The sequence below is a fragment of the Rattus rattus genome, chromosome 6 (assembly GCF_011064425.1).
Source record: "Rattus rattus isolate New Zealand chromosome 6, Rrattus_CSIRO_v1, whole genome shotgun sequence".
In the NCBI taxonomy this organism is placed as follows: Eukaryota; Metazoa; Chordata; class Mammalia; order Rodentia; family Muridae; genus Rattus; species Rattus rattus.
In genome coordinates this window covers 89,158,228-89,173,389 of record NC_046159.1, presented here as the reverse complement: position 1 = coordinate 89,173,389, position 15,162 = coordinate 89,158,228, and the positions used below count along the sequence as shown (strand labels likewise).

The 15,162-nt window shown below is 40.4% G+C and overlaps 1 protein-coding gene across 1 annotated transcript in view; it reads right to left on the bottom strand.

Annotated features, from left to right (window-relative positions):
• Skap2 (src kinase associated phosphoprotein 2) overlaps positions 1-15,162 on the bottom strand; it is a 180,090-nt gene that overhangs the window by 64,704 nt on the left and 100,224 nt on the right. Inside the window, exons 7-9 of the mRNA XM_032906515.1 lie at positions 14,316-14,440; positions 13,387-13,450; positions 12,894-13,028 (exon numbers count right to left, since the gene is read on the bottom strand). Coding sequence (XP_032762406.1) covers positions 12,894-13,028; positions 13,387-13,450; positions 14,316-14,440 — 324 coding nt within the window. The remainder of the gene's footprint in view (positions 1-12,893; positions 13,029-13,386; positions 13,451-14,315; positions 14,441-15,162) is intronic.

Here is a 15,162-nt window from a genome sequence, read left to right as displayed (position 1 = left end):
CCAGATGGCCGCCTTCGGAGCTCAGTTACAGTCCTGTGCTCTTCACATGTTCTCTTCCTGTTGCCTTTAATGAGTGAGTGGGCACAGAGCAGGATGTCAGTTCCCGGGGCCTCATTTGAGATGACTAGCACACCAAAGGGCTGGTAACCCAAGTAGGTCCTGTTGCTAAGGATGGTGATCCATCTTCAGTGGTACAAAGGACTGGAGAAATGAGAGCTTTCATCACTCCCTGGAATCTATTCCACACATTCTTCTGAGACTACGCTCCCTGAATGGCGAGGTTAAAGTCCAGTGAAGTTTTGGGCAATCAGGCATGCTTCAATACTGACAGCATACAATGTGGCAATCATTCTTTTAGTTTCTGTGCTGACTGATGCTATTAGGACAAGAACTATCTTAAAGATACTGTCTTGGTTTCTCTTTATTAACTAAGAGTCTACTAACCAAAGGCTCTGTATTGCTGAAGCTAGAGTTTCTTGAATTCTAAGGAAGGAGGTACCATCTAAGGGATATGCCAAGTAACACAAGGTTTGCTTCTTGTCCCGAGCCACTTATAACAACCATTTCTATGTTTGCCAAATAGCTGTATGAAAGGTAAAATGACACGGTCTATATGACAGCAGGCAGTGATTGGAAAAACCAGCCACCCAGGGCTATGTGAGTCATTCCAAAGTCAGAGTACTATGGAAGTCTGGAGAAGCAGAGGCCAGGACAAGGTGGGAGAAGCAAAAGAAGTATTCTGGGTAAATGCAGTTTGACCTGGGACTAGATAAAGTGAGGAGGACCAAGTGCAAGTGAACATGGAAAAGAGAAAGCAACTGCCTTGCAATGTAGATAGCAGGGTGAACAAAAATTCCAAGTTGGGAAAGGACTGCGGGAAACTAAGTCAACTTGTTGAAACCAGAGAGGCTCTGCATCAGACTGGTCAGATGTGAGACTTCAGTCAGGCTGCAGAGGGCCTCTGAGTGCAAGGTATGTGCAGTAACCTATAGTTGACAGGAGGCCATTTTTCACATTTTAGAGGAGCAGAAATATATCATGTAAGAAATGTCTGCATTCCCTTGTCTTGCAAGTGTCTCCCTTGTTAAGTGATCTCTGGAAGAGTTGTGAAGTTTATATGCATTGTCTGCACACTGAGATCAGATGTTCTGGATTCATCAAGAACAGCAGTAGGTATGCTAATATGGCATTTGTCATTATATATGTCAGTGTGTGGCACTGTGCCATCCTATACTTACAGAAACATTGCATTGTGCCCAAGAAATATACAGAATTATATCATCATCTTAATTATTCATAATGGAATAACCTCAAAGCTCTAGCCAAGTGGGTTAGAGAAAATGCTATTTTTATACCATTAAAATAGAATGGCATGTAAATATACAGAACCCAGTGACTGTGAAGACTTGAGACAAGTATAAAAAGAGAAAATGTGTTCTAATTAGACTTTGGAACTGGAAAAATGATGAATTTTCACTTTGTAGTAGTTAGATTTCATATATTTGTGTCTATAATCAATGTAAGATGTATTTGAGAATCTAGGTCATTAATCTGCAAACAGTATCAATTCCATATCTAATATAACACACATCAGAAAATAGAGATCATGGGCTTGGAGGGATGGAAAAATAAAAAGGCCAAATCGTAGGGGTTGGGGATTTAGCTCAGTGGTAGAGTGCTTGCCTAGCAAGCGCAAGGCCCTGGGTTTGGTCCTCAGCTCCAAAAAAAAAAAAAAAAAAAAAAAAAAAGCCAAATCGTCTTTACCATCTCACTTGGAATTTCATCCAGGTAGTAGTTCACCAACTCAGCACAATGGTTTAGTTCAAGACAACAAGATGAGGAGAAGAGCAGCATGAAGAGTGGTGGAGAGTGGTCTGTCTGAAGTCTGAGGGTCTAGGTGGCACAAACGAGGCTGGAAGATAGATTTCAGCTGGACTGAGGAAAGGCTCAGGGCCTGGCCAGTGAGTTCCAACTTGGCATTGGGAATCCAAAAAGGTTACCAATCAAAGGATTACCATGACCCCATGACCATGGTATATATTTAGAGTCAATCTCTATCAGTATATAGAATGGGCTGTCAGATTGATGTGAGTCCTCATGATCCAGAGGAGAAACCGTGAAAGCCTGAGTATAAGGAGAGTCAGGATAGATGATGCGTCAGAGGAAGAATATGAAGGAACTGGCAGTTATCTGATGGGGGAGCATGATGATCAAGGAAGGATTCAAGAATGAGTTTGGGATATTTTACCCTCTTTACTTGAGTGACCACTGGTTCTGTTAACATTAATAGCAGCGGGCGTGAGGGCTGGGAGTTGCCCACACAGAATGTAGAGAAAGAAGAACTTTCTTTTTTTTTTTTTTCAGAGCTGGGGACTGAACCCAGGGCCTTGTGCTTGCTAGGCAAACACCCTACCACTGAGCTAAATCCCCAACCCCGAAAGAAGAACTTTTAAACCCCCAGATTTCTCCTCATTAGTTGCATCACGATGAGAGTCTGATGGATTGGGTGACCTTATACTATCCTATAAGTCTCACTTTAGAAGCTCAGCAAATGTCTTTCAATTGTCACTTAGGCATAGGAGCAGATTCTGTCCTACAAAGGTCCTGCTTGAGCTGGTTCTTGCCTCTGCCTGGCTCCCTGGGGCCTCTGGTTCTCTCAAATGCACCTCAGACCCAGAGCTTGGTGCTCTAACAGAAATGCAAGGAAGGACTTTGGCTCGTTCTACCTTCCAGTTTTACTACAGAGTTTTCCATTTAGATGCCATCTTTCCCGTTGACTTGAAGCAGCTATTCCTTCCCAAGGCATCCTCTTATCTTCTGTCTTGGTGTTCTTACTACAATCTGTAATGAGCTTTGACATGGGACATTTCCTTTTTGTAGCACACTTCAAGGTTTTGGCCTTGAACTCACTGTCCTCCTGCCTCAGTTTCTGGAGTACGGGGTTGTAAGCACTGCACGTCCAGCTCTATAGCTATCCTAACAGAAAGTAAGCCAACCATTCCTATGCCTAAATTCCCTGCGCTCTCAGGAGAATCTGGCACAGTGGGCTTTCCATTCATATATGAAGAAGAAAGTGAGGCACATAACAAGAGAATGCATGACGGTAAGACACAGAAAGTGTCACTATTAAAGAAATAAGTTTGAGTAGAAAACAAGTGATCTGAAACAACCAGCCCCTGAGCATCCACCTCACTGGAGTGCTGAAGTGCTCCCTTGTACATGGAGTCTGAGAGGTCTCCATAGGCTCCCTTGTTTCAAAGACTGGTCTCCAGCCAGTGGTGCTGGGTTGGGGGACTGTGGTATCTTTCAAACATGGGACCCAGCTAGTAAAAATGGATTTTGGGAGCTGGGTGCACTTGAGAATGGAATGCTGAAGGTGATGGGTGATATCTGCTTCTGGTTTTAGCCCCAGCTCTGTACTTCCTGTTCACAGCTACATGAATGAGCCCTGCTACAAACTCCTGCAGCTATGGCCCAAGCCACTTTGGCCACCACATCTTCTCCACCATAATGGACTATACCAGTGATGGAGCCAGGATAAATCCTTCCTCCCTTTAGTTCTTCCCATCAGCTATTTTATTACAGCATTTAAAAAAGTAATTAATATACTTTTCATAAATATTACATTTAAAAAAACATAAACGAGGGAAAGCCAACAGAAGAGATACTTTCAAGACAAAAACACTGACCAGGAACATGAGATTTCAGGAGCTGGCTATGAGGCTCAAGATTGATGATTAGGAGACCAATGACTTTGAAGAAGTCATTTTCATGATGAGTAAGGACAGGAAGCCAAACTAAGGACAAACAGGCAAAAAAAGGTATAAAGACAGGGACCAATGTGAGCTCCCACAAGTGTGTGACACCAAGCAGAAAAGAGGAACTAGCCCCATGAATGGGAAGCAGAAATGTGAAAAGGGGACCAAATTAGGAAGCAGGAGGGATCCATCTCCAAAGATCTTGAGAATGCCTTCACCTCAGCCACTGAGTCTCCTTGTTCTGCAAGAAAACTTTCTGACCCATCTCAGTTTCTGTAAGGAGGAACAAGGGGGAGCAGTGGATATGAACTGGTATGAAGTTGTCTCTTTGTAAGAACTCTAATGAAGTCCTAATAACAAGGAACACATCTATAAATGAATGTTTTCTTTGAAACAAAATCAAGGTAAAGCCTCACTTAAGCTTAATTAAGTTAGCTTGGCTTTTTTCCCACTCTGATGAAAGCTTTGCACTATTCAACTACAGCCCTTGCTGAGGCCAGAAATGAAGAGCGCTTATATTTATCACTGACACTTTGTTGAACTTGTCCGTTCTTATTAATCACAGCTTTAAAGTAAGCAGCCCAGATACTCTTAGGAAGCTGATATTCCCAGCTGACCTATCTGCACAAATAGTGAAGCTTGATACTCTCCTGCTGCAAAATGTCTCCACAGATGCATGTGCTAGTGTAGCTGTTTGCACACGTGCGTGCATGCGTGTTTCTGAGACCTCAAAGAAGCAAGTGGTTTTTGTGTAGCAACTAGAAACTTTATCATACTCTATCTTCTGAAAACATGCAAAAGCAAAAGCTGCCCATGTCTGTTTATATTCTCCATGGGAAGAAAAACTTATCTGAAATATGAAGTCTCCAGTTTAAAGGCTTGGTACGAAGGTAATTACAAGTTAATGCCTTTGGCTGGTGCGGTCTCTTGGTGATAAGCGATAAGGAGCTGGTTTAAGTACAACACAAACCCTGCAGTGTGACTACCTGACCTCCTGGCACAGTGTTAGGATTCCTCATCCAAGGTTCACAGGAATAATCTTAATGGGTCAGCCCCATTAGTGCAATTTTTCCTTTTGCTTTAAAAATGTCAACATTTTTGTTTGATAGGTGGGTGGGGCTGATATTTGCTTACTTTCCAGTTCAGAATTTTAATATGCACACTATTGGCTTCTTTAGCAACGGAAATATAAATATGTGTCTGAAAATGTATAATCCAGTGCCTAAGTAAACTGAACAATCAATAATCTCTAGAGACCCCATTAGGATCTTTAAAGGGGGGTCCTTTTCTGTAGGTCCTTCCTTCTTGTCACAGTTTCTGCCCTTCTCATGTCTTTCCGTCACCCACGGTACAGCTGACACTGGGCTGTGGTCTTCACTCTGGGTGCTCTCCTCCCCAGCTTATAGGTGACGAATAGTCTGCTCACTCATTCCATCCTCACTCCTCTACTGTGGTTGAAAGCATGATGCCCAAGCTTCTACCCGGACCATTTCATTCTCTCTTAGAACCTCATTTTCCCATTAGATTTCTTAACTCACAGACCACTCAGGAGTTCATTTTCTAATCTCCAAATATAGGAATACCAGGGTGCTTTTAACTAACTTAATGTTAATATTGGGTAATAAAGTTACAGTGTTCATTATCGTCATTATTATTACCTCCAATATGGAGGCAGAACTCAGGGTCTTACTACGCAAGAGCTCAACTCCCAGGCCATATTCCCAGGCCCCTATAAAGAACATAGCCTATGTATGATGCATTGGAATTTGTGGAGAACTGAAATTTGAATTTATAGGTAATCAGTGTCCATGAGTGTTCTCTGTGTATTCGAGGAATAGAGAGTCATCGTTATTTTTGGGGCTCACTCATACTCTTTAAAATATATTACATTTAGTTCACTAATTTCATTGTTCTTCCTTATCTTTACTAAATTTCTGCCTCCTTAGCCAGCCAGTTTCTGAAAGCAGTGTGTTAAAAAAAAAAACCAAAAAACATTCCTCTGTGGCTGAAGAAATGTTAAATGTGGAACTTGTTTGTTTTTTAAGTTTTGTATTACTGATTTAAAATGTATGCAGTCAGATAAAGTGTTATCTGTGAGTGCCATTAATTATTATTCTATGTGGTGTTCTCACTTTATATCTTAAAGTCTATGGTGCCAAATACTAATACCACCACAGTAGCCTTCCTTGGGAAGGGCTGTCTGGAGCATTCATTCCCATTTCCTTACTGTGGGACTCTCCATGTAGTTTTGTTCCAGGAATATGGAATATGGAATACAGAATCTAATGATTCTACTCAATTAAAAAAAATCTAATGGGGGCGGGGGAGGGCTGCAGAGATGGCTCAGGGGTTAAGAGCACTGACTGCTCTTCCAGAGGTCCTGAGTTCAATTCCCAGCAACCACATGGTGGCTCACAACCATCTGTAATGGGATCTAATGCCCTCTTCTGGTGTGTCTGACAACAGCTACGGTGGGTGTACTCACATTCATAAAATAAATAAATCTTTAAAAATAATCTAATGTGATGTCTTCTCTAAGAGATTAATCAAGTTCCCTTGTAGTTATTTTTATGATCTTATTTTTGCCATATTACCTCTTTGCTTCTCCTTTCTCATCTCCTTCCTTACTTTGGCCTCATACTTCACAGTCACTCTGTAGTGTCCACTGCCCACTTCAGTATCCACAGCCCCAACTGACCCCAGTAACTGAACTGTTCGCTCATTTAGTTTCACCTCTTTTGTAAATTGAAAAATAAGGTTTATTTAACAAGGACCAATAAGCAAAGTTAATGGCGCACTTCTGCTTCTGTGTTTACAGCTGCCCCTCCAGTCTCATCTTTCCTGTATGTCCACAGTCAGGGGCAAGGCTGGGACTCAATGTGATGTGTCTTTCCCTCACAGTTCCTTTTCTAGACTATACCAGTCTGCTGTTCACAGAGTGCAAGGCATTCTGGATATCTGAGGTAGGGACACAGAGATAAGAGGAGGCAGTGGATGGCACAGGAGGGTGACAAGGAGGGTGACTTGAAAACAAGTGTCATGTTAGAAATACACAAAACTAATTTTAACAGGATTTCTATGTCAGAAAAACCTAAGCAGCTAACTCATGGTACATGAGTATATTATATGCACATAAGACAAAACACAGGAAACTAAAGGTTGTAGGTCAAAGGCTGGACCAAAGAGGCAAGGTAGCTGCATCCTTCAAGGCCTACACGTGTATGGAAGGCCAGAGCAATGCCTGACCTGTAATGTGCACACACGAGTACTTCTGAACTAAAGGCATGAAAGCAAGCAAGAAAGACGGGAATAGAAAGAGGGAAAGGGACTGAGACAATAAAGAATGAGAGACGCAAGCAGGAGGAAGTAAAGAGAAGATCAAGGAAAGAAATGGAAGGACGTCCCTCAATTAGCAAGCAAACAAATCACATTTCTGTCTAAAATACATAACTGCATGTATTTAAATGGGCATACGAGGGATACAAATTCACATCACACTATTAATTAAGCACTAGGTAGGCACAGCATCTATTCTATTATGTAAATCAGCATTATTTAGTTTCTTCTCACAGAACTAAAGGTTTGAAAATTAAGACTTAGTAATAACAACAGGGACTAAACAGACAGAGGTAAGGCCCAGTGCAGTTTGTAGAGTACACTCAGGTAAGACCCCTTCTGCTCATCATCTCTGAAAGATGTCCACAGTTCCCTGCCCATTTCCAGTGACAGAGACCAGCTTAGTCAGCTAGCTGTCTTCTTGGACAACAGTCCAAAGAGCTCCACTCCTCAAGTCACCTGTCCCACTCCAGACTGGGTCTGCTCCATCTCCCAGCAGACCTTCAGAGAAGGGTAATTCCCAACCCAGAGGTCTAGTGTCTCCCTTGAGAGTCACGACAACAACCCTATCAAAACAGAATAGAACAAGACTCCCCCTCAAAAGGCCTCTTCCTTCACAGTAGCTGCAGAGGGGAAAAAATGTTTCCTATGTCTTTGACTTTATTCCTCTTTGTCTTTCTCATTTCCCCAAGAAGGATTTTCAATACTGTCCAGGAACAAAAATGGTGACAGAAAAATTGAGCCGATCTAGGAAGACTCAGGAACATCCTATGAAACTCTTACTTTATATATTTAAAAAGATTTATGTTGTACCTATAAACATGAATAAAACTCTAAGGTGGAAGCAGGTAGAACTCTTCATAGCTCAATATACAAAGGCTGGTGGAGACAGAGCAAACACATCCCTGTGGCCAAGACTTCACAAACTCGGTGCTATTGGCATTTGAGCCACATAAGTAGTTTTGATAGAGCCTGTTTTGTATACTACAGATGTTTAGGGTTAGCAACATCTCTATTTGGACACACACACACACACACACACACACACACACAGAGCAAGTACCACCAAATATACCCTGGAAACAAAAGTGTTACCTGGCTGTAGACAGGTGATATATTTTTAATTCTCAAGGATGAGTTATTTGTCTCTACCAACAAAAAATCCACTTGTTTTGCATGCTCATAAATATTTGGGGATATATATATATAATGTATATGTATGTATATATATATATGTATATATATAATGTATTTGGGTTAATATGTAATTTTTTATAATGAAGAAATTTGTTTGCAATGCCAACAGCAACCCATGGCAAATAAATTGTATTTCAAAACTTCATATCACTATTATAAAATAATGTAGAGAAGATTAAAAACATATCTGCAGCCACCAAAAAGAAACAAACAGGTAGAACTCTTGCACAAAACTCTGGGTTCAACCAAAATACATTGTGTGTTTGTGTATATGTATGTGTATATATGCATGTGTGGATAGGCACATAAATAAGCCCTTTGTATATACAGTGATCATAATTTATACAATTTTTCTTTTATTTTTAGAATTTCAGATAATCCTCTCAGCAGAGTATAAAGTTGAAACCATCTAAGAATTTAACTGTAGTCATCTACTTGGGAGAACAAATTTATCATCCTGTTGGGGACAGTGTCACATTTACTAACTTCAGTCACTTTGTTTAAAAACAAGAATACCAATGGGCTTCTTAGACAGCAATACTGAGGTGGTTAAACAGCGTGGCTCTGTGATAGTAGACTACAAAGAAAGAGTGAGAACTAAGTCAGGACTGACTGTCACTTATGACTACGTTAGTGCTGGAGACCGCAAGATCTCCGTGGCCTTGGTATTAACTTGGAGTTAGGAGTGATGGAAGCAAAATAAAGTTAAAATGGACTGGGGGAGGTTGCAACTATGCATTGATTAAATTTGCATTTGTGCTCACTTGCTGGAAACTACTTCAAACTCAAGTCCTTGAAGAGTGTTCTTTTTTATGTATATATAATAGTTTCACTGAACACTTTATAGCAGCATTTTACTTCACATTCCAGTTTAGATTCAGAGAGTTGGGCTGAATAAATTTAAAGTGTAATTAAGTGACCAAAGAATAAAAACACTCTCTGCTGGCTCCAAATAGCCCAGTCTGTCATTAAAGTAAAAAAAAAAAAAAAAATGATTGATTGCACACACACACACACACACACACACACACACAGAGAGAGAGAGAGAGAGAGAGAGAGAGAGAGAGAGAGAGAGAGAGAGAGAGAGAAACAGGTTAATGGAATAGAAATTTGTCTTCCTGCTTTCAATTGCCCTCTCCCTTCTACTCCACTGGCCAGGAGAACATTTCAAGTTCAATCCCCCAGAAAGTGGCACAGTTAGTAGACTAATGGGTGTCACCATTCTTGTTAGCCAGCTGATTCTATTCAGTCTGTGCCTAGAGAAATCGTGCTGTTATTAATATACCATTTCCTGTCACTGAAGGGAAAAGGTCAGTAAACTCACTAAGCTGTGGAGGGGCAAGCCAGGCTGGTTTCTAAGACTATTTCCCAAGTATTGTTTGCCTTCAAGAGTTACAGCCAGCCAGAAGTGCTTTTCTGTAGTTCTAATAATAAACTGACCATACATTCTGAAATTGTGAGCTCATTGCTATGTCATTAATCAGTTCAACATACTTTAGCCAATATATTAGCTGTGCAAACAAATGTCTGTTATAGTCACTTCACGATGTATGTACATGCAACTGGCTATGCTAATAAGTAGTAATAAAATAGAAAAAAAGATGGCAAGACATTGGGGTACTTGAAGAAAAGCCCAAAACTTTCAGCATGCCCACAGTACATCCCCCTATAAATCCCTAAACACAAAAAAAATCTAGAAATTTATTCTGTTCTTTTCTGAAGTTAGTTAAAAATTAATGAACAAGAAATTAAAGAGAAAGCTCTGTAATAAAGTTGGAATATTCTAGCGGAAAATCCTCTGAAACTATTTACAGTCCCACAGAATTATAAACATTTTTCAAGAAACATTTTAGAACATAATTTTTAAGCAAATGTTTCCTTCTCACTGTTGAGACTTGAACACTGAAGGTTTACTTCATATTAAAAATACACTTTCTAGAGCAAGAACTCGCCTTATTCAGAAGAGGGCTTTGCATGTATAGCGGCTTGTCAATGCCAGACTTCTTCAAATGCATCTGTGTGCTTCATCTCTCAACTCAGGGGATTAGTTTTCAACAGTACGTAATTGACAGGAAATTGTGTTAAAATAGGATTATTATTTAACTCTAAGAGCATAACCAATTGGACTTCAGAGACCAGCATTCCCTGTACAGAGCTGGACGCACCAACAGTCTGCAGCTATGTTCTGAGACTCAAAAGAAATTTAACTTTCAAAGAAGCAGTAATTGCAACACGTTTGAGCCTTAACCCTGAAAGAGAGATACTTTTCAAAATTAAAGTTACCTTCTCGGTTTCAAATATTTAAATGAACAAAACTATAACTCTGAGACAACTTCAGGGCCTCCTATAAAAAAAAAATTCCCTCTGTAGCTGCGGGCTTCAGTTTGACAAACCTGCTGAACTGTGCAGATGTTGAAATGGCTCTGTTAGTTACACAGGGGGGAAGGAAGCAGGAGACATTCCACAGCTGCTTACAGCAGTTCCTTTCCCAGGGGCACAGTTGCAGGCTCTATCAAGCTCAATCACTTCGTACAGCATCGGGGGATCCCAGGCAGAGGCAAAGAGACCTCATAGCAGCTGAAATTTCTACTAGCACTACTGCAAGAAGTAACACTACTTAAAGAATAACCAGTTATTTCCAACATTGCATGGCTTTGGGCCAAAAATATACGTGTATGTGGGGGAGGAGGGCAATGAGGGAGAACACCTGCAGCCAGGACAGTTCACACTTCTTAAGTTTCGAGCTCTACAGGAGATCTTCCTTGAGCCTTTGGTATAGACATAACAAAATATTTGATCCTTGTTCTCAGTGAAGTTCTTTCTTTGGGTGGTAGGGAGAGGAGGGTAAATTTGAAGAAACACAGAACCTAACAGTTAACACAGCAACCATGACACAGTACATTAACTGTAAAATCTTAAAGGGCTGAAATGTGGATGGCAGTCAAACCATGTTTAAGGCTTCATGCTTCACCTTTACATCAGGACACATTCTCAGTCCTGTCACAAGTCCTTTTAAAGCCTAAAGTAACTGTGTTAATGATGCGGTGACTAAAACCAAGCAGCCACAGAGATGCTCCACCTGAGGTTAAGTGATGCCGTGGCCGATGCCGTGTCCTTAGGATGACCCAGGAAGCGGGGCTATAAACAAACAACTGTGGAGCAACAGAAACTCACGCTTCACTGCTCTCACGACTTTACACTTCTGTGCTAAGTGTCCTCTTGTAGAGTGGTAAGATTTAATTCATAGATGAACAAGTCCTTTTTAATAATGGCTACCATTACTATTACTTGGTCAGAACATCGCATAAACATTTGTTCAAATTCACCAAGTGTAACAATGAAAAATAATGAGGCTAGGGGCTAGAGAGATGGCTCAGCAGTTAAGAACACTGCTTGTTCTTCCAGAGGACCAGGGTTTAATTCTCAGCACCCACACGGCAGCTCACAACTGTCGGTTCCAGAGGATCTGACACCCTCACGCAGACATACATGCAGGCAAAATACTGATGTACATGAAATAAAAATAAGTAAATTCAAAAAATAAAAGTGTTATGTTTATTGTGGACTTAGACAAGGAAAGAACTGTGTTGAATTACCTCAGTTGATTCTCCCTGCAATATCATCTCCATTTTATAGATCTAGAAATCATTATAGTATCACTGAACTACTATAGTCAGAATTGAACATTTTTTACTCTAAGTCTGTGCTATGGTCCTTATGTTTTATTGACTGTGATGGAAATGGCACTTGGACACTAATTTGGGACATGTCTAGTATAGTACTACACTGCCTGATCAGAGAAGAACTGCTGCATGTGCGCTGTTTATAATCCCCCTCTTCTCCACTGAGCCCTTTTAATCGGCAGGGAAAGGGCAAGCTCAGCCTAGAGCGTTGGTCACACCGTTCTCAGTGTTGCTACAGACCAAGAATTCTAAAGTTCAGATTACGAGTTTTCTGTTTTAGACACCACATAGCCAGGGAGCCAATAAGTAATTAATTCTGCTGTAGAACAACTACTGAAGTGTAACCACACTTTACAGGCCTGAACTTTTAAAGTAAGGAAACCTTTTGATTTACCATTTATGATAAATACTAATTATAAAACATTCCCCAAGCCTCAGTGAGCCTTGTTTACAGTTCAGCGCTGCCATTCCTCTAAGACAAGGCCGTGGAATCCAGCAGAGAGGACCAGGGAGCAGAAGGCTGGTGACATATGGGGTGTGAACAGAACTTCTGGTAAATGCAAGTTCCAAGACGCTTAAAAAAATGATGTGTGCGTTCCTGGAAAAAACTGTAAGGCAAGTCAATTTTTTAATTAAAAAATTATGTAGCATAAACAATGCTAATGAGCCAAGGGTCCCAAGAGATGAGGCTGTATCTGCTTCATTTTAAGGTCTCTTCACTTTTCATAAGCGTGCACCCACACTTGAAATGTCTCAGATAGAAACCTTTCCATAAAATAGTTTTCATTGCCTTTGTTCATAATAGCTCACCACTTCCCACTCAAGTTGTCAATTTGATAACAAATTGCACACACAAACCCAAGTGTGGCTCAGAAGAAGAGCTATGGTCTCTGTCAGTTCACCACCACAGAATAGATACCTGGAAGTTCCTCATAAATTTCATCATCTATTGGTTGGCTCCTTTGCGGGCTGCTGACCGGAACAGGGTGATCAACATCATCATATAAGTCCCCTTTTTCATCTTCATCCTCGGGAATAACATCGGATCCCATGTCTTCACAGTACGTTTTGTAAAGCACATTGAAAAAGAATGCAAGAGACTTAATTCTGTGTTTCTTAAACGAACACAACTCTGAAAACTAACACCTACACGCTACCATTGTAGCACTGCACTCTTAATTTGAAAGCATTTTAAATGGTCTTACAAGTGTGTGAATCTTAAAGTTACCAACTGTATTCAAGGGAAGATGCTCTCAGAAACCCAAGTGAATGGACCACGTTATTACATCAATCAATGTTCTCGTGATCGCTCTTACAGAAGCCAGGAAGGCTTTATATGTGAAAACCCAGGTCAACCCGTTACTAAATGAATATGGAAGGAATGTGAAAACACATTCAACTGCTGCTCTTACCTTGTAATATGAATTTCAGCTGCTGGACCCATTCCTCAGCATCTTTGGGAGAGGCTGCTGTAAACTAATGAAAAAATTCAAACAATAAGGACTGGATGGTAACTGCAGTCCGAAAGCTGTGCTACATTCTCAGCATTTCTTAAGAACATTAGTGATTCTTTTCATGTCTGAGGTTACTGTTCTTGCAAGGATGCTTCTTATAATGTACAGTTAATTTTGACAAATTTATGTAATTGAAGCAGAGGATGATGGATTTGAAACTCTGATCAGCAGCTGGCAGCTGCACAGGGAAAAATGCTGCTTCTCTTCATCAATGTCAAAGGCAGAACTGATGAACAAAATTTGCCCTTGACAATTAGAAGACACCCATGAATTTCTTTAGACTGCTGGGTACAGTTTTCTTAAAAATGTTCTTGTCAGATTCCAACACACTACCTGACAACTTAATTAACTGGCTTTCAACCGCGATCTGAGATATTTAAAACGTATTAAGCGTACATTCCGTATTGATGCCCCCATGGCTCTTGAGTTGTAGTCCTGATAATGCATCTTCATCTTCATTTTCTCCCACACTCCAAGCAATACAATATGCATTAATCCTCTAATATTTTTCCTTTGATAATTTTATTCTTTCTACTATGTCATTCTTTTAGAAAATCACACAGTTCTATTAAAGTAGATATAAAATGTTACATGTGATGTTAACTGATAAATTACAGATTCATTTGATCTTTTCCAAGGATACATCTCTTGAACCAATCAGAAAAAAATTTAATGTATTTTTTCTTTATATAAATGTTCAATGTACAAAACAGAATTTTTATTATTAACATGTTGGGGAAAGCTGGTTTAATAAAACGTTAATGCCTTCATAAATGAAATCAGGCCTCCTCACCAAGTTAATTTCAAGACAACATTAAGATTCCAACCTGATAGATACGTTTATCAGGAGCACAGATTTCGAAACAGCAATCTTTCTTTGCATCCTTCCTAAGGGTGTTGTTCATTCTGACGTCATAGCCCTCTATTGCAAATTCACCTTTCTGTTGTTTGTCTGTTGTGGAAGATAAAAGCAAAGTTAGAGTCCATTCACTTACAGATTTTCTTTGTCGACTCTGGAGAAATTTCAGTCAGCTACTCAACAGCTCTAAAATCTGGAAGTATTAGGAAGTATTAGGAAACTGGAGGAAGGGGTCTGTGGTGCTGTTCAGAGGAAAGTGTAGAAATGCACAGGGAAAAGCCGAAGCACTAGAACTTGAGTTTGCTAGGAAACATTAGCTTCACCTGAAGCCAAGGGGAAACGGGTCTAACTTGAAACTTGCCGGACGTTCCTACCCCTGCTCTGTCCTCCCTCAACACCACCACTTCCTCAGCAGGCCTTTAAAGCAAACTGTTCCTTCTTAATCTTAAAAGAAAAAAGGAACGCAAATGTGAAGCAAAGCCTTGGGGATGGAGAAGAGTGAACAGGCAAAGAAAGGACCATTACTAAAAGGAGCTTTTTAGCCAGTCAGTGGACTAGGAACTAGAGGAAGCAGACCTGAATCCCATCTGGTACATTCAAAAGGAAAGGTGTTTTTTGTTTGGACAGATATTATTTTAAAGATTGATAAAATGGGACAGAAACACAGGATTTAATGCTCCGAAACTCAATGGGCTTTCTTTATGCAGTGGACAGTGCTGTGTGGACAGAGAAGCTGCCCGGCAGCAGGTTACCTCCCATGTTAACAGGACACTCAAATCAGATGTGGGACAAACTGCCTCTTTTACTGATCGCAG